This window comes from Xenopus tropicalis, chromosome 7 (genome assembly GCF_000004195.4).
Source record: "Xenopus tropicalis strain Nigerian chromosome 7, UCB_Xtro_10.0, whole genome shotgun sequence".
NCBI classification, from domain to species: domain Eukaryota; kingdom Metazoa; phylum Chordata; class Amphibia; order Anura; family Pipidae; genus Xenopus; species Xenopus tropicalis.
Window position 1 is genome coordinate 6,254,522 of NC_030683.2, and position 24,309 is coordinate 6,278,830.

General features: G+C 46.4%; 1 protein-coding gene across 1 annotated transcript in view; it reads right to left on the reverse strand.

The window, feature by feature from the left end:
* Positions 1 to 648: 648 nt before the first annotated feature.
* The window catches only part of inpp5f (inositol polyphosphate-5-phosphatase F), a 73,449-nt gene continuing 49,788 nt past the window's right edge, over positions 649 to 24,309 (reverse strand). Inside the window, exons 5-20 of the mRNA XM_031905517.1 lie at positions 23,640 to 23,807; positions 18,462 to 18,518; positions 16,556 to 16,754; positions 12,782 to 12,961; positions 12,472 to 12,539; positions 11,694 to 11,818; positions 11,410 to 11,487; positions 10,231 to 10,351; positions 9,196 to 9,324; positions 8,629 to 8,746; positions 8,088 to 8,286; positions 6,374 to 6,445; positions 4,782 to 4,855; positions 4,074 to 4,202; positions 3,253 to 3,340; positions 649 to 2,701 (exon numbers count right to left, since the gene is read on the reverse strand). Coding sequence (XP_031761377.1) covers positions 1,630 to 2,701; positions 3,253 to 3,340; positions 4,074 to 4,202; positions 4,782 to 4,855; positions 6,374 to 6,445; positions 8,088 to 8,286; positions 8,629 to 8,746; positions 9,196 to 9,324; positions 10,231 to 10,351; positions 11,410 to 11,487; positions 11,694 to 11,818; positions 12,472 to 12,539; positions 12,782 to 12,961; positions 16,556 to 16,754; positions 18,462 to 18,518; positions 23,640 to 23,807 — 2,877 coding nt within the window. The 3' untranslated portion in view covers positions 649 to 1,629. The remainder of the gene's footprint in view (positions 2,702 to 3,252; positions 3,341 to 4,073; positions 4,203 to 4,781; positions 4,856 to 6,373; positions 6,446 to 8,087; positions 8,287 to 8,628; positions 8,747 to 9,195; positions 9,325 to 10,230; positions 10,352 to 11,409; positions 11,488 to 11,693; positions 11,819 to 12,471; positions 12,540 to 12,781; positions 12,962 to 16,555; positions 16,755 to 18,461; positions 18,519 to 23,639; positions 23,808 to 24,309) is intronic.

Here is a 24,309-nt window from a genome sequence, read left to right on the forward strand (position 1 = left end):
TCTCGCTCTGTGCCCGCCTTTGCCGTCCCTTGGTAGGTGCCAGGAACATAAGCGCACAGGTTGCTTCTCTTCAACCCCCTCTTGGGGCAAAAGGACAAGTTAGAAGACTTGGAAGGAGCTGTCTGGCATTGAGTGGGGGTCAGAAACCCAGATCTTATGAACCTGGGGGGGAGATGATGGTGCGTGGGGGTACGGAGACAAAGGACCCCTGGTAGATGCCGAGGGCACACTAAATGCCTAAAGCAATGCTTCCTAAAGTGTTGGGTTGGTCCCTGAAGGTCAATTACAAGCGGATTAGGGGTGAGATGTAGAGTTGAACATATAAGCTCACCCCAACCCAACTGCCTGTTTGTGTTCAAGGCCCCCATCGTTCTGCTTGGTCGGAGGGCCCTCAACAGGGACCCGGGGAGGGATGGCGCTCAGACTGTAGCCCCACCCCCAACACGGTATCTGTTTTCTAGGTGTTAAAAAGCAAAGACCTGATTGGTTTGCGTGTCAGCCCTTGTGTCTCGTTTAGAGTAAAGTTGGCAACAAATGGAGCGTTCTGATTGGCCAAGGTTATTTTTGATCAGTCTGGGGGGCAGGTAACCAATTTGCAGTGGGCTTTCAACTTCTATGAGAATGAAATGAGATCCAGTCAGACTCGGACACGTTTTTTGCCCTTTTTTTTAATTAAAATAGGTCATTTTCTTACAACATAAAGAGCCACATTCATGTCCAAACACTAAAAACAGGAGCCAGTGGCGCCGGACGAGGCCTGAAACTGAAGGAGCGGTAAAAGCCCGAGTGGGACGGGACACGGGATACGCACACAGCACGGCACCAGGGGCACAAGAGTGTATTAAAGGGTAAATACCGCTAACGGACAGCGTATATACCAGTGTGCGCCTACCTGCTAACTCTACGCTCCGCTACGTGGCGGATATTACGATGGAAGGACGGGACGTTGGCGTTTCTGTTTACGTACCAGTGTGTGGCGACAATATATCCCTTATATACACGGACGCTACTATTCTACTACAGGTTACAACAGGGCCCCCCAGTTTGGGGCCGAGGGAACCCCGTCACGCATATACGGACTACTATCGTACGGAACGGCAATGCCAAGCCTGTGCCACGCCAGCTTGGCGGGATGGGGGCACGAGGCTTCCCAGTGTGAACGACTCGAGGCCCGGAGAACCTCCGGAACCCTCTGGCGATTACATTTTTATCCGTTAAAAAAACATAAGAAACAAAGAAAACCCCAGAAAACAAAAAGTGCGCAGATAAACTTAAGGCAACTCAACGAAAGCAACGTAACCGCCTCGTACCGCTGCCCGCGTGGCCCTTCGCTCCCTCTGTTGGGTTATTTAAAAAAAAAAAAAAAGATCTAAAAAATAAATAACGCAATCGATTCCCGCTGCGGGTCTCTTTAAATAATAAAATAAACCGTAGGCGAGAATGTCGCCGGGCTCCTCTATAAGTTAAAAGCAGGCTGTGCCGTAAGCAGTGCGCGGTTTTGCCAACGGGGGCGGGGCCTACTCTGGTAATGCTTGAAGTACTGTAAACATATTGGTGTGGTTGATCCCGGTTCTGGAAGGCAGTGTGTTTAACCCCCACCCATCACTGCTGGGATTTTGGGGGTGTCGCTCAGATCTGGATGATACGCGTCTGACACTGGGTGAACAGATCTTTAAAGTCATTCTGGGGGGGTTCGGGGGGTGCGTTGGGATCTGGGCTCTTTTGCACTTTCGCCACGGCAAAATTGATACCCTGAGTCAGGCCGGCCTGCGTTATATTGGCCACCTGAACCACGGAGCTACGGATCTTGGCGAAAGGGGACACCGCTCGGCTGCTGCTACTGTCCGCTGGCGAAGGGGCGGAGGTCGAGGCGGAGGCGGGACTTGCCCGGCCCGATTTGGAGAGCTGAGGGGGCTCCACGGGCAGTAGCTGAGAATTTGCGCTGTTATGAGACACGTCGAGTTGGGAGGGTCGGGGGATCAGTTCTGCGTCGGATTCCAGTGGCGCTGGGATTTTGGGGGAATTATTGCTTGATGTTTCTTGGTCCAGCTGGGCTTCCTTACTATCCGGCTCATTCAGGTTGCCTTTGGTCTGAGCATCATGAACAAACTGATGGCAGTAAGCGTCTATGGGGGTCCCAAAGTCAACCAGCGCCTCAGTCTGTGGGGGGTCCTGCTCCTCGCATTCAGTAACGTGGATCTCTGTGGGATTAGGGGGGTTAAAATCGGCGCTGCTGACGGAGTGGGAGCGGCTTCCCAGGCGCGGAACGGAAACGATGATCCCGCAGCTGGGGAGGACGTAGTCGGTCTGCCCCATATTCTCCAAAGCGCCGGCTGATTGGCCGTCCTCCTCGTCAGACTTGGTGAGGAAGTCGTCGGAATGGAAAGATTCGCTGTCGGTGGAAATGTCCAAGTCGGATTCAGGGTGTCCCTTGATGTCTGTGCCGGGGTTGTCCAGGCTACTGTCCGACTTCCACATATTCGCCTGCAGGTTGGGGGCCAGAACGCCCTTCCCGTCGGGCTTGTTGAAGCCCCCCAGTTTGCGGAGGCTCCCGATGTTGGTCTGTTTGACCTTCTGGTTGAGAGAGGAGAACTTGCTCATCAGGAAGTTTTTGCTCTGCGCCAGGCCCATGCTGTTCAGGCCCAGTCTCTGGCTTCTGGAGCGAATGCCAATGATCTCCTCGTGGGGCTTGCTGCTCTTCCTGCAAGGCATCATCAGTAGCTGATTAATGTAGTCATTCATATTCTGATACAATTTGCAATTGGTCTTCACTTTTTATTGTTTTTCAGTTATTTAGCTTTTTGTTCATTTGGTATTTTAGCAGCTCGTTGCTAGGGTCTTATTTACCCTAGCAACCAGGCAGTGGCTTAAACGAGAGATGGGAATATAAATAGGGGAGGGGCCTGCATAATAAGATAAGGAATAAAAAGTAACAATAACAATAAAACTGGAGCCTCACAGAGCAATAGGGTTTGGCTGCCGGGGTCAGTGACCCCCATTTGAAAGCTGGAAAGGCAAATAATTCAAAAACTATAAAAAAATAAATAATGATGACCAATTGCAAAGTTGCTAAGAATAGGACATCCTACGAGTTACCTTAAAGGTGAACTACCCCTTTAACAACCCCATCCAAATTTAAATGTTTCATATACTGAAATCTGAGCCAGTGATTGGCGCCATGTGTATCAGACTGACCAATGAGGAAACTGCTAGCTAGTGGCACATTGGAGAGCCAATGAATGAGCCTCTCACCTTTCCAGCTTCTTCTCGATGACGGGCACATCCAGCTCCAGCGCTTGTTTGGTAAGTCGCAGCATTTCTGCTATGCACAGCAGCGTATCTGCAAGCCAAGGAAACACTCGGGTTACTCACATTTATACATCATTCCCTTCTAAGCACAGGGCTTTGCAGCAGTGCAGGAAAGTGGGCCACTAACGATTAACGTCATTTTAATTCAAATAAGTTTGGCCCTACTGTGCTTGACTTGCAACTCCCAGCTACACGCAGAACTCTCAGCAACCCTTATGTGTCTGCCTCTGATGCCTAATGCCACCCTGGTTGTTAAAAGGTTAATAGTAAGGCTGCAGCATCCCCTTAATCACTTGGGATTCCTTCTCCTACTTTAACCCACTCGGCCCCCTCCCTCAGGAATTTACTCTGGCTCTTGGCTACCGAGCATGCTCAGTTCTTCTCAACTCGGGTTAATAGATACACCCACTAGTCTAGTAGCCAATGAAGAGAGGGCACTGCTGGTTTCCATAGAAAGTCTGCTGGAGAAGCATGGGAAAATGGCTGCCGGGTAAAATGTGAACAGAGGGGATATAAGCAATACAAATAATGCCATGTGGGTGGGGGCGATGTGCCCAACTCATATACATATAAATGTAGGGTTAATACTGGTTCTCAGCCCAAAAATGCTGCACTGAGCAAGGAGCACAGGTATTGGGGCTGCCCGGGATGGGATGTTTCTATGCCAGCGGCAATACCAGCAGATCACATGATCGTCAGGCCTTGCCCATCTGCATTTATATGTATCTGCCCATACTGCACTATGGAATGAACCATTTCCTTACCTTTCCCATCCTCGTCGGGATTTCGCGTGACGGCTCTCAGGGTGTGGAAGTAGCCGCTGTTCCCTTTGTATTTGTAGTGTAACCTCATGCAAGAGAACTTGGGTTTCCCAAAAAACGTGGGTTCAGGACCTGAGCAAAAAAAAAAAAAAAAATGAAACTTTTACCAACGTTTATCAACTCCTATTGGCAAAACATTTCAGGGGGCATATAAATCTCTTTATTGTCCCTACTCTAGGCAAACCCTCCTGCTGCCCCTCAACTCATTACCCCCCTATGAACCAGGGATGCACCCGATACACTATTTTCGGATTTGGCCGAACCCTGAATCCTTTGTGAAAGATTTGGCCGAATACCAAACCGAATCCAAATCCAATCTCAGGATAAGGAATGATTAAAGAGAACTGTGATTTGGATTCAGTTCACCCCATGGATTGGACCAAATCCAAATCCTGCTGAAAAAGGCCACATCTTGGCCGAATCCTGGATTCTGTGTATCCCTACGATTAACCCACCCCATATCCCATCATTCTCTTTGGGACCTTTGTGCAATCGTAGCAGCAATTCATCCTTTTGGGGACCTCGGCACAATGACACTAAGCTGAGGTTCCAGTTATACAGAACATATCATTAATCTGTATCCCCAGTGCCCGGTCTCGTCCTGTTACTAACAACCCAAGAGAAGGCAGAAGCCGGCACGGCGGCACTCACCGATCTCTATTCTCTCCAGGTCCTCCAGGCTCAGCCTCTGGTATTGATTCACTTTATCAATTTCATCGTCGTAGCTGGAAGGGAAGAGAGAATATGTGCCGTTAGCACCACAAACCATAAATCTTTTGGTACGAGGAAAACAGGTTACAGATTTAAAGGGGAAATGCAATAACTTCTAGAATGCTGTATACAGTCATTGCTTTCTATTCACTCTCAGTAAAATATCCAAACAATAAAGAATTATTCCGGCTAGGATTGCCTGTGGGGTGAACGTACCTAAACAAGGAAAATTTAGACCAAATTACCTTGTAATGAGAAAAGGCTGGCACAGAACTGGACCAAAAAGACAAAAATGATGGTGCTGCCTATGATTAAGTGCCCTTGTTTGGCACAAAACGCGTCAGGCTGGCTATGTTTGAGATGTTTTTTCTTAAAATAAAATTAAACATGTTTTTTTGGCCCAGTTTTGTGCCAGCCTTTCTCATTATGAGGTAATCTGAACTAGCAAGCAGACTGTGAAGATGTTTTATTGTTATTACTTTTCTATCATTTGAGCAGCTGCCTGGTTACAAGGGCCAGAGACCCTAGCAACCATGTTCTACAGGACTGCATTCAGCACATACTGTACCTTGTTACATACACACAATGTGCGTTCCTCAGGCACAACTGTCCGCTCGCTAATGCTTCCCTGTCTGTGGCCTCTAGAGGGAGCTCTTGTTCCCTAAAAGTGCTGTTACCACTCAAGATCTATTCTTTATATGAAGGACAGAGGAGGTCACATATGAAATTCCAGTTAAGCAAAAAGCCCATTACTGGCAGACAGAAGTGATTATTCTCGTATGACCTTAGGTGGATGTGGGTTGAATAACAAGTGGCCAAGGTTAGACAGGGTGTTTCTGGGGCCCCTCGGGGCTCTCACCCAAGTTGTGCACCCTGTTCCTTACACTTGCGGCCAGCAAATCCATTGGTCTTCATTATTTTATAGTTTTTGAATTATTTGCTTTCTTATTCAGACTCTTTGCAGCTTTAAATGGGGGTCACTGACCCCGGCAGCCAAACCCTATTGCTCTGTGAGGCTCCAGTTCTATTGTTATTGTTACTTTTTATTCCTTATCTTTCTATTCAGCCCCTCTCCTATTCATATACCAGTCTCTCATTCAAACCACCACCTGGTTGCTAAGGTAATTCAGACCCTAAGCAACCAGATAGCTGCTGAAACTAAAATTATTAAATTATTATTGTCTCAGAATATTACTCTACATCATACTTAAGGTTGAATCAAAGGTGAACAACCCCTTTAGTTAATGCCAGGGTCCCTTAGTGGTGTTTGCTGTAAGGCATTATGGTGCAATATCTGCACCCTGGCCAATATGTGACCAACTCTGCGGCCCAGTCGGCAGCCTGTGTATGGGCAACTGAAAGAAGCGATGCTGCCCCCGGGGGTTCCATGGAATAGCGAGCAGCCCATACAGAGGCAGAAGGACACAGTAGGAGACACAGCAGCGGATGGAACCATCGTGTCGCCCTTCAGGTGAATGACAAGAGCACAATGCAGAAACACGAGAGCCGGGGGCTGGAAGCGGATCACTTACTAGGCAACATAATAGGCACAGTTGGAGAGCAGCAGCAGCACTTCCACGTCTCTGTGAGTGGCATCGATGAGGCTGTAACGACAGACAAGCACTTGGCTTATTATACAGCTCTTTATTCAATGGCCGCGCAAGGGACTCCGACAATTCCCAACATGATTAGAAGTAACAAGCAGGGCCAGGAACTAGGGGTAGGCAGAAGAGACGCAAAGATGAGGGGCTGCTAAGCTTCTACCACTTTTTTCACCTACCCCTAGTTCCTGGCACTTTCCCCCCCCACACTGCCCACATGCACGCTAACTGCCCCCCTAGTCTTCAGCTCTGTTGGCAACCCCATCAGCCTCCTCTCCATCTCCTCGCACCTGTTTGCTTGTTCATGCATGCACACGGGGCAAAACACCAGTACTAAAGGAGGTGAGTATAACCCAGGGATCCTCAACCTTTTTTTTACTCAGATAAGCTCAGTAAAATACAATGGTGTTTTACAGAGCTTACGCGTTACCTCCTATGTAACCTGTGCCATTTAGCCCTATTTCAGTTTAAATACACAGCAGATTTGTTACCATAAACCAGGGATCCCCAAACTTTTTCACTTGTTAGCCACATTCAGATCTCAAAAGTATCGGGGAGCCACAAAAGCATGAAAAAAAAGTTTTTTGGGGGGTGCCAAATAACAGCTGTGATTGGCTATTTGGTAGCCGTATATGGACTGCTGGTCTGCAGGAGGTTCTGCTGGGGGGTAAAACAGTCTCTGTGCTTCCAAAATGGGAGATAGCTCTTAGTACAAGTCGATCCAGGGACTGGTCCGATTGCCATCTTGGAGTCAGGAAGGAATTTTTTCCCCTCTGGGGCAAATTAGAGAGGCTTCAGATGGGGTTTTTGCCTTCCCCTGGATCGACTAGCAGTTAGGCAGGTTATATATAGGCATTATGGTTGAACGTGATGGATGTACGTCTTTTTTCAACCCAACTTACTATGTTATCATGTAAAATTTGCCTTTCAAACCAGGAATTTATAAATGAGTCTTTTTCAGATGGGGTTATATATAGGCATTATGGTTGAACTTGATGGATGTAGGTCTTTTTTCAACCTAACTTACTATGTTACCATGTAAAATTTGCCTTTCAAACCAGGAATTTATAAATAAGGACCTACATTGAGGCCACTGGGAGCAACATCAAAGGGGTCGGTAAGTAACATGTTGCCCCCGAGCCACTGGTTGGGGATCACTGGTATAACCCATAATGTTGAGAGAAGGACAGGGAGAGTGTGCATAGGTCCCACCTTTTCCAGAGTAACAGAGAGCTAAAATACACTTGCAGTTGGGCTAAGGGTGAAGACACACAGAGCTACTAGTAGCAGCTACATGCCGTGGCTACTAAAACAGACAATGCTGATCATTTACTGATAACTGTCTCTACGTGTGTTTAGCAGAGGCAATTCTCAGTACTGTCTATGGCAGGGGATTTTCTGGCATTTAGTAGCTGTGAAAATGTACCTGCTACTAGTAGCTCAGTGTGACTTCATCCTCAGGGTGAAGACACACAAAGCTCCTTAGAGACAGCCGTGATATAATCGGTGCATGTATGGTGGAGGCAGCCGATATCGGTAAAAGCCTTGGATATCGATGGTCTCGTGGATCGGACAGGACTGCACACATACATACAACCAATGGGCGTGGGAAAGATGGTAATTGTAGCGCAACTGCGGCACAGACCTGGGATCACAATCTATGAGGGCCCAGCCCCCGTGGAACTTCTCGTCGTCTGGCAGCAGCATCTGCATGTAGTTCTGCAGCAACTGGTTGATCAGCTCATGGTGGTTCCTTTGGCTCTCCCGGTGCAGCGCCTCGTGCTCCTTCTCTTTGGTGAAGATTGAATAAAGATCCTCCGTCACAGGGATCCCCTGCATCAGATCTAGAAAACCAGTAAGGCTTAGAGGGTGGCAACCGGGCAGCAGAGAGCTTTAAACTAACTTAGTATTATGTACATAGTGCTATTTGGAGACAATTTGCAATTGGTCTTCATTAACCACTGTAGTTTCACAGAGCCACAGTTTTTATGGCTCCTTTTGAAAGCCAGAAAAATTCAGAAGGGGGAAAGCAAATTAAAAAACTAAAAAAATGAAGACCAACTGAAACGTTGCTAAGAATTGGCCATTCGATAACATACTAAAAATTAACTTTGAGGCAAAACCAACATCCCAGTGTTGGCCCCGCCTACCAAGAACCAATCGGGCTTTGGACACGGTTCACCTACCAATCACTGCTTGCCGGTATGCGTCCTTAAAGCGATTCAGGTAGTATCTGTTTGCAGAGTTGACTCCATCTTTCATCACTCCAGCCAATTTGCGTTCCCCGGTGCGAGTGAAGTCTCCCTGTGAATGGGATATAATATAAGGAGATATCAGTTCAGAATGAAGCCTTTGCATGTAGCCATGGGGGTAGCTATTCAAACTGAAATAGGGCTCAATGGCAAAGGTTACATAGGAGATAAAATAGCCAATCACAGCCATTATTTGGCACCCCAGATACTTTGCTTCCTAGCTCTTTTTAATATTAATGTGGCTCATAGGTGAAAAAAAGGGTTGAGGATCCCTGCTTTAAGTCTACCTATTCGCTGGTAATCACACTAAGTGATGGAAGTGAGCAGGAAAGCATCAAGAGACGCTTCCCGCTTTAATAACATAAGCGCTAGCATTTTTGCCTGGCCCTTCCCTGTGCCAAACAGCAGTTGGTGCTCGGGTGTTTAGAAGAGCACTCTGAGCACATTTAGCTATATTATAGCCCCCTTTAATGCAGGGAAAATACAACAAAGAGTAAGTACCTTAAGGGCAGCTGTGCCTGCGTATTGCCTGCTGATGGAGTCTCCATTGTTAGCCCACATGATCTGGTACAAGCGGTAGCACTTCATTGGCAGAGGCTGTTCTGGAGGCATCACACCTAACTTTTTAAGCTGGAAAGAAAGTGAAATGATATTATTAATGAATAACCTTTTTAGCATAAGGAAACATATTGTTACGGGGAATACTATCTGGTTCTGCACAGAGCTTTTCCTGTGAAGGCAATAGCCCCCATATGTAATAAAAAAAAAAAGCACTAAGTTTGCCCAGGTGCAGTAACCCATAGCAACCAACAGGATGTTTGCTTGTTATAGGTAACTTAAGTGTCTTTCACCATTTAACCCCATAAGTCCCAGTTCACACTAGGCAATTGCTCTGTCAGCATTCAAATTAGCTTTTTTTTTGGGCCAAAATCGATTTCATTGTAGTGGGCCAGAAACCTCTGCAAAGCTTCTACAGAAAGAGAGAGAACAATGGGAACATTCCCATTGCTTCTGGAATCTGAAGAGTCCCTTTTCTCTCTAGAGGAGAGCCACTAAGGGAGGGGCTGTAAAGACACTATGGAGGTCGGAGATAATTTAGTCCCATACTCTCTCCCAGTGCAAAGAGATGCACACTTTAGGCTAAGCACTTTCAATCGTCCCACAAAGCACTCCCTCTAATGGTGGCCACACAGCTGCCAATTCTGTTCCTTCAGACCAATTTGGCAGATTATCCGCCCGTGTATGGGCACCCCTGACGGCCTACCTGACCGATATCTGGCCTAAAATTGCCCAGATCTTGATCGGACAGGTTTGATTTTCCATCTGATCCACAGTCCAATGGCACCCATGCCCACCGCTGTAATTCAAACGTTTGGCCCTATATTGCCCAGCTTTAGGTGGAGAAGATCCGCTCCTTTGGGGGCCTCAACAAATGAGCGAATCTTCCCGTGTATGGCCACCTTTAGGCATAATAATAGCCGTGTATATTGTCTCTGCCTCCCTATAACATCAGGAGCAGGAGTTGCAGTTGGTTACCTGGTGTTCCATGATCACCCGAGCGACAGCAGCTTGTACGACATTGGTACGATCCAGGCAGTCCATGCAGTTGACTCGGAAAATGCCTTCCTGCTTGCAAATCACCCCGGCCTGATCCACCCTTCCAATATAACAGGAAACAGGTTATGTGTGTGTCTGTGGCTGAGCACTGACATCCTGAACCTAAGCTATGCCAAGAAACTAACAGGAGCATATAGAGGACAGAGGTGACAGGGGTTTTTCCCTCTTACTGTCGCAGCCATTCTCCAAACATAATAGCACCCTTAGGACACCTTCTTCTTCCCTCTGCGACTTTAGGCTTGGCTCTAAACCAGGAAGTGAACCTTCATGTCTTTAGGGTACAATAGACTCCTACAGTCTAGCTATACATTTTTCTGATGTAAATGGTAAATAACTAGAGAGCTGTGAGCAAAACAATGTACAATAAATATCCATTGGTTGGAGTTGTAGCCCCACCCACAATCATAAACATGGCGACACCCACTTTACAAGGACAGGGAAGAATTAGGGCAAAACACCTTCCATTGTTGAAATCCTGGCAGTGTTCAAGAAGTAATTAAGGTTCATTGTTTCCTTTTAATTTCTTAATGATTGTAACTAAATAAAGCTTTTACATATCTAAAATTTTAATTTCACTTTAAAGCTACAGCGCCCTGCCAGGCCCGCGTGTGCCAATGTGTGGGTTCTGGCAAATGCCAGAGGGGCTGCTACCTAATAGCCAATCACAGCCCTTATGTGGCACCCCAAAGAACATTTGTTCATGCTTGTGTGGCTCCCAAGTTAAAGTTGGGGATCCTTGGTTTATATAAACAAAGCTGCTGTGTAGCCATGGGAGTAGCTATTAAAACTGAAATAGAGCTAAACGGCACAGGTTACATAGGAGATAATGCATAAGCTCTTTAATACACCATTGCATTTTACAGACCTTATCTGTTATCTGCTATATAACCTGTGCCTTTTCTCCTTTTTTCCAGCTTAAACGCCTGCCCTCGTGGCCAAACAGCAGCTTTAACTACTATATAAACTATATAAATTATACAACTTTTACCAGAGCAGGGCAATAGCACGTTATATTGGAATTAGTATTTATGTTTCTAGTACTTTGCAGAAATGAATGTGCATATTACAGAAGGGAATAACAGTCAGGCGTTCACTCACCAGCACCATTTCATGTCAACGATAATGTCACTAATTGCATCTGTCAGAGTCTGAACATTCTCAAACTTCATTCCGCGGCTGCACAAAGAGAGACAGAAATAAAGCCAGTCGCCAATACAGATAACGATAAAACCAGGGGCGGGGCTTCCTCGGGGAAGCCGCGGAACTACAAAACCTGCATTTCTCCTTCCACCTCTGTGGGTGGGTCGGACTGAGTGTCAGTTCTGCGGCCCCAGAAGGGCCCAAGCGACATTATCTTGAGGAAACACAACTTTGGCTCCTACCAGTGTTCGTGGAAGTCAAAGGTCACATAGGTGAGGTTGGGGTTGTTGAACATCAGAACTTGCTTCAGGTAAGCGTCTCCGATGATCTTCTCTCTGCCAGCCTGGTCCACGAGGTTAATGATAACCTGCCAGCGGGTAACACAAGCACTTCAGCACTTTAATGGTGCGATGGAAACCAAATTAAAGGGGAACTCCACCCAAACTTTTTGAAAAGTAAACATAATTTCAAGCAACTTTGCAATACACATCAATTAAAAAATATGCAGCCTTTTAACGATGTTTAATGTAATAATATGGTCTGGAACAGTTCCCTAAGCCCCGCCCCCTGTTCCCCTGCTGATCTGGCTGGCTACTTTGTGACTCCAATAAAATGTAACCGATAATATCGTATCATACCTCATTTCATATGATATTCGGTGCGTGTATGGCAAGTCGGTGAGGCGACCCATATCCTGCTGATATCGGTCGACTCGCCAATCGGCCAGGTTAAAAGATTTTGATCGGGCGCCATAGAAGGCGCCTGAGCAAAATCTGCCGTCAGGGCTGAATCGGCAGAAGGAGGTAGAAATCCTATTGTTTCTACCTCCATATGTGCCGTTTCAGCCCTGAACGTTAGTGGCGGATTGAACGATCTTTCGTGCGACCATCGAAAATCGCCACGTGTGGCCACCTTCATTCAAACTGAAGGAACAGATTACAGTGATAGGTATACTAGGGGTTTCCGTGTTTGGAAGCTGGAGTTCCCCTTTAAATAAAGATCTATTGCGTTTATACGTACCTGCTTTTGGTAGATTCCCAGCTCCTGGTTAAAATGCAGGGCAAAATACTGGCTTGTTTCTTTCTCACCTGCGGGAGACATACAGACAGTTGCACCACAAACCGTACGCTTAGATATAACACCCCCCACCCCCCAATAAATTCCCTTGTGAAACACAACCATATTAAGTTACCCACAGTAACCAGACAGACACTCGCTTTCAATATTTCCCCTGCAATGGTCCAGTTAAAGCAGACTGCTGATTGGTTGTCGTTACCGGACCATAGCAATCTCTGCCCCTATTTTGTAAAACTGACGTTTGGAAACTCACTCTTGTCCAGTCGTGGCCGCGGGTTGTACCTATATCCGACCTGACTCCAGAACACCGGTACCGATCCCCTGGTCTGGACAAATGACAAGGTGTGGTTGTGAACGTGGATGAGCTGTTCGGTTTCCACGTAGTTGGCAACATGGCCAAATTTATCAACCCCTCGGCGCTTGTACCTCATGCCTTGAAGGAAGCAATAAAGACATTTATATTAATATCATTCCAATAAAGCAGTTTCTTATTACAAGACACATATTTTGCAATCTACAGTTTGCATTTAATAGCATGAAAACTCAGCTCCCTGCCACTGCACCCATGCAATTTGCATTAGGTCTTTTATTAAGGGCATGGCACAAGGGCTAGTGTGCCCGAGGTACAGGGCAGAGTAAAGACCAGTGCCGGGCCAAGCCAGCCAGGTGCCCTAGGCTAGGTCAGCTTGGCCAGCCTACCACAGTGGGGACTGAGCAGTGACAGGGTTAAGGATGGGTGGGCAGGCAGTGGGGGCTGAGCAGTGAGAGGGTTAAGGATGGGTGGGCAGGCAGTGGGGGCTGAGCAGTCACAGGGTTAAGGATGGGTGTGCAGGCAGTGGGGGCTGAACAGTGACAGGGTTAAGGATGGATGGGCAGGCAGTGGGGACTGAGCAGTCACAGGGTTAAGGATGGGTGTGCAGGCAGTGGGGGCTGAACATTTACAGGGTTAAGGATGGGTGGGCAGGCAGTGGGGGCTGAGCAGTCACAGGGTTAAGGATGGGTGGGTGGGCAGGCAGTGGGGACTGAGCAGTGAGAGGGTTAAGGATGGGTGGGCAGGCAGTGGGGGCTGAGCAGTGACAGGGTTAAGGATGGGTGGGCAGGCAGTGGGGACTGAGCAGTGAGAGGGTTAAGGATGGGTGGGCAGGCAGAAAGCGGATATAAATACAAGCTGTGCATAAGGGGTGCATGTAGATTTGCAGAGGGAAGGAAGGAGCTAGCGGAGCAGTTGGGCACTGACGGGCATCAAGGGGCAAGAGAACAATCAGTTGTGGCAGGAATAAATAAGAGTGCTAGCAGGGGGAATACATGAGAGTGCTAGTGGGGGAAATAAATAAGAGTGCTGGCGGGGGGAATGAATGAGAGTGCTGGCGGGGGGAATGAATGAGAGTGCTGGCGGGGGGAATAAATGAGAGTGCTAGCGGGAGGGGGGGAATAAATGAGAGTGCTGGCGGGGGGAATAAATGAGAGTGCTGGCGGGGGGAATAAATGAGAGTGCTGGCGGGGGGAATAAATGAGAGTGCTGGCGGGGGGAATAAATGAGAGTGCTGGCGGGGGGAATAAATGAGAGTGCTGGCGGGGGGAATAAATGAGAGTGCTGGCGGGGGGAATAAATGAGAGTGCTGGCGGCAGAGGGGAAGGAGACCAATCAGGCAGCACTGCTGTCAGTAGGGGCAGAGCATGGAAGGATTTATGAATGGCAAATACCACAGGGTACAGCCCCAGTTCTCTCAGTAGAAACCCTGCAGGTCACCAGTCCCTGTAAAGCTTTAGGCAGAAGATGTCTCTCTGTTTATACAGAAATGTGATCTCAGCTGGTTTCCAACGCGTCCCGGAATGTACGTATCAGGCGCTGTGTGACTGAGGGTAAACACGCCGCCCTGTATAATGAGGCCCCTGCGCCCACACCGCCCCGTGTCCTGCTCTAATAATAATAATAATGATTTATGCTGCTTTTTATTCAGGAATGGGCCGTAAAGCATAATGGAGGTGTTGTGCTGTATAATTACATTCAGTACCTGTAACTGGATATTAACGGACTATACGCGGCTAACGAGATCTCGTGTAACGATGAGGGACTAGGTATGAATTATACGAATGTACCAATATAATACAATCAGACAGTAGGAATAAATCCCATTTATATGCTGAAATCCAACACTGATGTATGTTGCAAAGTTGCTTGAAATTAGGTTTACTCTGAGTTAACTGAGTATGATGCAGAGAGTAATGTTCAGAGACAAACTGCAATTGGTCTTCATTTTTTATCAATTACACTTTTTTAGTTATTTAATTTTTTGTTCAGCAGTTTTCCAGTCTGGAGTGTCAGCAGCTATCTGGTTGCTAGGGGCCAAATTACCTTAGCGACCAAGAAGTGGTTTGAATGAGAGACTGGTATATGAGGAGATGTATAGAAGAGGAACCCGAACAGAAAAATAATTAAATAAAAAGGAACAATAGCAATAAAACTGGAGCCTCACAGAATAATGGTTTTTTTTGTTTTTTTTTTGGCTGCCGGGGTCAGTGACCCCCATTTGAAAGCTGGATAGAGTCAGAAGAGGAAGGCAAATAATTCAAAAACTATAAAAAAAGAAACAATGAAGACCAATGGAAAAGTTGCTTAAGGTGGCCACACACGTGGCGATTTGCGATCTTTCGTGCGACCATCATACACAGGCAAACAGATAAACTGCTGAATTGTTCTGAATGACCAGAATCAGTAGATGAGGTAGTGTGAAGACACACGGAGCTACTTAGTAGCAACTACTTGTCACGGCTACTAAACTCCAGAAAATCATCTGCCATAGACAATACTGAGAATTGCCTCTGCTAAACCCACGTAGAGACAATTATCAGTTAATGATCAGCATTGTCTGTTTTAGCAGCCGTGACAAGAAGCTGCTACTAGTAGCTCTGTGTGTCTTCACCCTTAAGCTCGCCATACACGCACCGAAAATATCGTAGGAAATCTCGTTTCGTACGATATTCGGTGCGTGTATGGCAAGTCGCAGGAGGCTGCTGATATTGGTCGACTCGCCGATCGGCCAGGTTAAAAGATTTTGATCGGGCGCCATAGAAGGCGCCTGAGCAAAATCTTCTGTCAGGGCTGAATCAGCAGAAGGAGGTAGAAGTCCTATTGTTTGTACCCCCATATCTGCCGTTTCAGCCCTGAACGTTAGTGGCGGATCTGACGATCTTTCGTGTGACCATCGCAGATCGCCGCGTGTGTGGCCATCTTTAGGGCTCTGGCACACGGGGAGATTAGTCGCCCGCGACAAATTTGCCTCGAGAGGAAACTTGTGCCGCCACGTATGCCATCTCATCGGCGATTTACATTTTCACCGGTGGGATGGCAATCCGGGGAGATTAGTCGCCCGAGACACGGGAGATTTGTCGCGGGCCCTTAGTGTGCTTTACTTACCCTTTCATCCATATGTTTACCAATAAGGTTTGTAACTATGCACACAAACAGGCCACGCAGCAGTTTCACCCTGAATGCAATTACCTCTGGCTGCTCGCGGCGGCACACCCCACTGCACACTAATATATAATATTCTGTCTGTCTAGCAATCAGCAATAGATTCTTCCCTCCAGGCGAGGAATAATTCCAGAGACAGGTGAAGGCTTCCATATAAAATGTACCATCTATATTGTGCATAAATGTAATATACATTGCACCAGTACCAGGCAGACGAGAGCACATATTTACGATACAAATGAGGTTCAGTGTAGACAAGTGCAAAGTTATGCCCTTTGGTAGAAATAATATAAACATGAATAATACACTGAATGCACTCACAGAGCAATAGGTTTTGGCTGCCGGGGTCAGTGACCCCCTTTTAAAAACGGTGAAGAGTTGGAAGAAGGCAAATAAGTCAAAAACTATAACATAAATAATGAAGACCAACTGAAAAGATGCTTAGAATTGTCCATTCTATAACATACTGAGCATTGCAAAGCCCTGTGTATACAAGGGAGTGTGCATTAGTGTGGGCAGGGGAGAGCTCCACGTGTGGGTGGGGAAACTCGCCTGCTCTGTGCCGGCTCCGCCGCGATATCAGCGCCACCATAAATCGTGGGTGAATGTCGTCCACGCAGGTGGGCTCTTGGGGAGGGGTCTCGGGGCTGCTCTTCTCATCATCCGACGACTCGTTGTAATTCACCACTAGCTCCTCGATCTGTACAAATCCCTGAATGATGGGAAGTATCCACACACTGCCCTGGGGGTCCTATGGAAAGGGGGCAAGCAAGCAGGGCTGGTTAGTATATCCCTGTACTGGGGGCAATAGGGGCAAAGTCATTAGCGCTCTCACTGTCATCTGTAAATCACTATAACTCCCGGTAGCTCTCTCACTGTCATCTGTAAATCACTATAACTCCCGGTAGCTCTCTTGCTGTCATCTGTAAATCACTATAACTCCCGGTAGCTCTCTCACTGTCATCTGTAAATCATATGATACCAGTGCCTGTAACTCCCGGTAGCTCTCTCGCTGTCATCTGTAAATCATATGATACTAGTATAACTCCCGGTAGCTCTCTTGCTGTCATCTGTAAATCATATGATACTAGTATAACTCCCGGTAGCTCTCTCACTGTCATCTGTAAATCATATGATACTAGTGCCTATAACTCCCGGTAGCTCTCTCGCTGTCATCTGTAAATCATACGATACTAGTGCCTATAACTCCCGGTAGCTCTCTCACTGTCATCTGTAAATCATATGATACTAGTGCCTATAACTCCCGGTAGCTCTCTCACTGTCATCTGTAAATCATATGATACTAGTGCCTATAACTCCCGGTAGCTCTCTCGCTGTCATCTGTAAATCATACGATACTAGTGCCTATAACTCCCGGTAGCTCTCTCACTGTCATCTGTAAATCATATGATACTAGTGCCTATAACTCCCAGTAGCTCTCTCGCTGTCATCTGTAAATCATGTGATACTAGTGCCTATAACTCCCGGTAGCTCTCTCGCTGTCATCTGTAAATAATACGATACTAGTGTCTATAACTCCCAGTAGCTCTCTCACTGTCATCTGTAAATCATATGATACTAGTGCCTATAATTCCCGGTTGCTCTCTCGCAGTCATCTGTAAATTATTTGATACTAGTGCCTATAACTCCCGGTAGCTCTCTCACTGTCATCTGTAAATCATATGATACTAGTGCCTATAACTCCTGGTAGCTCTCTCACTGTCATCTGTAAATCATATGATACTAGTGCCTATAACTCCCGGTAGCTCTCTCACTGTCATCTGTAAATCATATGATACTAGTGCCTATAACTCCTGGTAGCTCTCTCACTGTCATCTGTAAATCATAGGATACTAGTGCCTATAACTCCCGGTAGCTCTCTCGCTGTCATCTGTAAATCATAGGATACTAGTGCCTATAACTCCCGGTACTCCAATATCCTTTTGGGTTTGTCTCTTGGCTTGTCTTTATGTCATGGGCCAATTATCAGCCCCAGTTGGACAGTGCCGGTCTGATTCTATTCATTTCCTTTTTCCCCCGGCTTCGGTGAAAGTTGCTATTTTTGGGTTTATTTATTTAATTTGGTTAAACCCCCCCCATTGCCCCCAATGTATAGGCTTTTGCTCCCCTCTTCACATTAGTCTGGCCAGATCTATATTACCCATAAAGCCATGCTGACACAACTCATACTACAGTATTGTTATGTGCAATGTATTCCAGTACCTTATCCCTTGTCTTAACCCCTTCGAAATCTTTCCTGCCCCCAGCGTCAAATCAACAGGCCTATAGTTTTCATGCTGAGAACAGGATACATTTCTTTAATAATGGCACCCTATTAGAAACTCGCCGGTTAAATTAGGCGCTGGCGGCAAGTTTGGGCACAGTTCCTTCTAGTTTAGATCTCATATTTAAGAACATACCATAATAACATAAAGAAACTGTGCTCCCACAACTGTACCTTTATATCAATGAGATCCTGAATCATGTGCTTGTTCCAAAAGAACCGGTCATCTACCTGAAAGAAAAAAAATTGGGTTGAGGGGAAATTGGCATTGGCTACATTCAATCTCAGCCTATCAGGACTTCGGCTAAGTGTCAACCTAAAAAAGGTTTAAATGACACATTTTTTACTTTTATGAGAGGGCTCTGTGGTGGTTAAACCATCAGCCATAAGCTTTAATGTGCAGTCAGTCTGATCTGGGCTCGGCCCCAAACTCCGGCCAAACAAAAGAGAGTGAACAAAGATCCAATTCCTGCTGAAAGCTATGTTTGCAAATCTAATCCTGAATGTAAAAGCTTTGCAGCTTCACCTGGATAAACAGTGAGTAAAATACAATCCATATGTACTGTTTATCTTTCATTTCCTACAAACTGATGAGGGTACAGCTTCTATGTGCCCAGAACATTCCTTCTCAGTATATTTATACATATGGGTGGGAGCTGCCTCACTGTTTCTCTTACATTACAGTATGGGGGTACAGCTTTATGTGCAGCTCTGTATATTTGTATTTATACATATGGGTAGGGGGTGCCATAGTGTTTCCCTTAGACAGTACAGTATGGGGGTACAGCTTATTGTGTGCCCAGAACATTCCTTCTCTGTATATTTGTATTTATACATATGGGTAGGGGGTGCCATAGTGTTTCCCTTAGACAGTACAGTATGGGGGTACAGCTTATTGTGTGCCCAGAACATTCCTTCTCTGTATATTTGTATTTATACATATGGGTAGGGGGTGCCATAGTGTTTCCCTTAGACAGTACAGTATGGGGGTACAGCTTATTGTGTGCCCAGAACATTCCTTCTCTGTATATTTGTATTTATACATATGGGTAGGGGGTGCCATAGTGTTTCCCTTAGACAGTACAGTATGGGGGTACAGCTTATTGTGTGCCCAGAACATTCCTTCTCTGTATATTTGTATTTATACATATGGGTAGGGGGTGCCATAGTGTTTTCCCTTAGACAGTACAGTATGGGGGTACAGCTTATTGTGTGCCCAGAACATTCCTTCTCTGTATATTTGTATTTATACATATGGGTAGGAGGTGCCATAGTGTTTCCCTTAGACAGTACAGTATGGGGGTACAGCTTATTGTGTGCCCAGAACATTCCTTCTCTGTATATTTGTATTTATACATATGGGTAGGGGGTGCCATAGTGTTTCCCTTAGACAGTACAGTATGGGGGTACAGCTTATTGTGTGCCCAGAACATTCCCTCTCTGTATATTTGTATTTATACATATGGGTAGGGGGTGCCATAGTGTTTCCCTTAGACAGTACAGTATGGGGGTACAGCTTATTGTGTGCCCAGAACATTCCTTCTCTGTATATTTGTATTTATACATATGGGTAGGGGGTGCCATAGTGTTTCCCTTAGACAGTACAGTATGGGGGTAAAGCTTATTGTGTGCCCAGAACATTCCTTCTCTGTATATTTGTATTTATACATATGGGTAGGAGGTGCCATAGTGTTTCCCTTAGACAGTACAGTATGGGGGGTACAGCTTATTGTGTGCCCAGAACATTCCCTCTCTGTATATTTGTATTTATACATATGGGTAGGGGGTGCCATAGTGTTTCCCTTAGACAGTACAGTATGGGGGTACAGCTTATTGTGTGCCCAGAACATTCCTTCTCTGTATATTTGTATTTATACATATGGGTAGGGGGTGCCATAGTGTTTCCCTTAGACAGTACAGTATGGGGGTACAGCTTATTGTGTGCCCAGAACATTCCTTCTCTGTATATTTGTATTTATACATATGGGTAGGGGGTGCCATAGTGTTTCCCTTAGACAGTACAGTATGGGGGTACAGCTTATTGGTGTGCCCAGAACATTCCTTCTCTGTATATTTGTATTTATACATATGGGTAGGGGTGCCATAGTGTTTCCCTTAGACAGTACAGTATGGGGGTAAGCTTATTGTGTGCCCAGAACATTCCTTCTCTGTATATTTGTATTATACATATGGGTAGGGGGTGCCCATAGTGTTTCCCTTAGACAGTACAGTAATGGGGGTAGCAGCTTATTGTGTGCCCAGAACATTCCTTCTCTGTATATTTGTATTTATACATATGGGTAGGAGGTGCCATAGTGTTTCCCTTAGCAGTACAGTATGGGGGTACAGCTTATTGTGTGCCCAGAACATTCCTTCTCTGTATATTTGTATTTTACATATGGGTAGGGGGTGCCATAGTGTTTCCCTTAGACAGTACAGTAATGGGGGTACAGCTTAATTGTGTGCCCAGAACATTCCTTCTCTGTATATTTGTATTTATACATATGGGTAGGGGGTGCATAGTGTTCCCTTAGACAGTACAGTATGGGGGTACAGCTATTTGTGTGCCCAGAACATTCCTTCTCTGTATATTTGTATTTATAACATATGGGAGGGAGGTGCCATAGTGTTTCCCTTAGACAGTACAGTATGGGGGTACAGCTTATTGTGTGCCCAGAACATTCCTTCTCTGTATATTTGTATTTATACATATGGGTAGGAGGTGCCATAGTGTTTCCCTTAGACAGTACAGTATGGGGGTACAGCTTATTGTGTGCCCAGAACATTCCTTCTCTGTATATCTGTATTTATACATATGGGTAGGATGAAATATCTGTTATTACTAGAGAATGGGGGCAATAACATGCATTGCAGTTGCTGTTTGTCTCTAAACACAATGCACAGCGGGGAGCCTGCACCATACGGTTCTGCCAACTCCAATACCCAGCAGCGCCACAGTACCGACACCACGCACAGCCCCCCCCCCCCCCATAGCGGTTATTCTATTTATTACAAGCTGTGATTCACACCAGGCAGAGCAACAGGTAATGGCAAACCCGGCATCACTGAAAGGGTTAAGCTCAGCTCTGCATGATTCAATTATTCAGAAAAATAAGATTTTACCAAGTGGATGAAAAAAAATAAAACCTATTATTACTGAAAGTGCTCCCTTTTTATTTGTTTTTCTTTAACTTTCAGTATGATGGAGAAATATTCTGAGATCATTTTAGTTTGGTTTGTTCTGAAGCTCTCCAGTTTGGAATTTTAGCAGCTATCTGGTTGCTAGGGTCCACATTACCTGGAAACCAAGCAGTGATGTGAGTGAGACTTTAGAGGGGTGGTTCACCTTCAAGTATGTAATAAAATGTCTTAATTCTAGCAACTTTGCAGTTGGTCTTTATTATTTTTTTTTTTTTGTGGCTGCCAGAAAACGGTTCCTTTGCGAGCTTACAAATTTACTGTTACTTCTAATTTTTTTTTTATTCCTTATATTTAGTTCCACTCCTGTGTCTCATTCAAACCACTGCCTTGTTGCTAAGATAAACAAGACCCTATCAACCAGCTGCAAAAAGTTCCATAATGGAGAGCTGCTAAACAAAAAAGCCAAATAACTGAAAAAAAACCCACAAAAAATAAAAACCAATTGCAACTGGTCTCAGAATAGCAGTGTCTGTGTCGCACAAGCAGCACAGTAGGGCCCAATGGTAATACCCCGGGGGCTTCCCCCCCCCATAAGATCCTCTTTGCTTACTCACTGCCTGCACTCACTAGTTACTTTTTGTCTAAGGGCTTTAAAGAGAAAGACTATTTACTCCCAGCCCCACGTGTACCATCAGGCATCAGATATTCCCAATACGTTTGCACTCTTACAATGATTACATTCATTTTGCTCCAGGCATAACAATGTTGCTCCCCTTGTTTCCAGTCTGGGACACAAACCATTATGTTGCGCTGCAACATTCTTCAACTTGAACTGGGAACACGGACCCCCCGGAGGGAGATACAAGTTCAGCTGTAAATTCCTCTTGTCAGTATGTTCAGTTTAACCCGCTGGGCTACAGGCGCTGGCAGAACAGCCATTAGGAATGTAACGAATGTTTCACTGGGCCCCACAAATGCAGCACGTGTACACTAGTGATGTAACCCGCTCTCTAGCTACCTGCACCCAACCCTAACCCGCTCTCTAGCTACCTGCACCCAACCCTAACCCGCTCTCTAGCTACCTGCACCCAACCCTAACCCGCTCTCTAGCTACCTGCACCCAACCCTAACCCGCTCTCTAGCTCCCTGCACCCAACCCTAACCCGCTCTCTAGCTACCTGCACCCAACCCTAACCCGCTCTCTAGCTACCTGCACCCAACCCTAACCCGCTCTCTAGCTACCTGCACCCAACCCTAACCCGCTCTCTAGCTACCTGCACCCAACCCTAACCCGCTCTCTAGCTACCTGCACCCAACCCTAAACCCGCTCTTTAGCTACCTGCACCCAACCCTAACCCGCTCTCTAGCTACTGCACCCGACCCTAACCCGCTCTCTAGCTACCTGCACCCAACCCTAACCCGCTCTCTAGCTACCCTGCACCGCAACCCTAACCCACTCTCTAGCTACTGCACCCAACCCTAACCCGCTCTCTAGCTACCTGCACCTGACCCCTTAACCCGCTCTCTAGCTACCTGCACCCAACCCCTAACCCGCCTCTCTAGCTACCTGCACCCAACCTAACCCGCTCTCTAGCTACCTGCACCCAACCCCTAACCCGCTCTCTAGCTACCTGCACCCAACCCTAACCCGCTCTCTAGCTACCTGCACCCGACCCTAACCCGCTCTCTAGCTACTTGCACCCAACCCTAACCCGCTCTCTAGCTACTGCACCCAACCCCTAACCCGCTCTTTAGCTACCTGCACCCAACCCTAACCGCTCTCTAGCTACCTGCACCCAACCCTAAGCCCGCTCTCCTAGCTACCTGCACCCAACCTAACGCCGATCCCTAGCTACCTGCACCACCCTAACCCCGCTCTCTAGCTACCTGCACCCAACCCTAACCCGCTCTCTAGCTACCTGCACCCAACCCTAACCCGCTCTCTAGCTACCTGCACCCAACCCTAACCCGCTCTCTAGCTACCTGCACCCAACCCTAACCCGCTCTCTAGCTACCTGCACCCAACCCAAACCGACAGAAAGAGCTCAGCCCACACCCGCCCATGAGCATGTTGGCCTGAACCCGCCCAACCTGTGGGTAAACTGGCCAGCACTGGTCCCAGACAGGTGTAAGTGCCCCCCCATGATGGAACATTCTCTGCAGTTGAATAACGTGTGGGTGCTATACAAATGAGAATATGGTAACACTGACCGTTTGCCATAAGAGGAGGTCGCTCTTCTCTCTGGAGCTCTGCCTCTGTACGGAGCTGGTCAGGTCATAAGTCCAACTGTAGTAGAAGGAGTCCGAGTCCATAAACATTTTAAACAGCTCCTCCAGCAGCCTCCGTTCCAGCCTCTCCTTCTCCTTGCTCTCTTTAACCTAGAACACTCCAATGTATTAGCCTCCAAGCACTTTGTTGTACAGGACTTTACCAAAAAATGAGCAGAGAGTGGTAATCAATGCTCCAAAGGAGAAATTACATTATAGTTGTATATAAATAATAGTTATACAAAGGGGAAAATGTTCACAAGGCACCCCAGTCTATGGCTGTATGATACCTCACTCAATGGATGTGGATTCCCCGAAAAAAAGTAAATGAAAAATAATAAAGTAAGTTACAAATTATTATGGACAAGGAAAAGTTTAACGCATTTCGTGCCTGTTGGGGCATAATAGCTTAATGGGCACACCCCTGTACATGGCTTTATAGGGGTTGTGGCCAATCAGATCAAAGTACACAATAACCAATCATAGATGTGGAAATAATTCTAAATCAAAACCAGTGATGCAATACAACCCATATGCGCAAAATATATACATACATCATGTGTCACATACACACATTTAGACACGTGTGCATATATTTTGCCCATATGGGTTG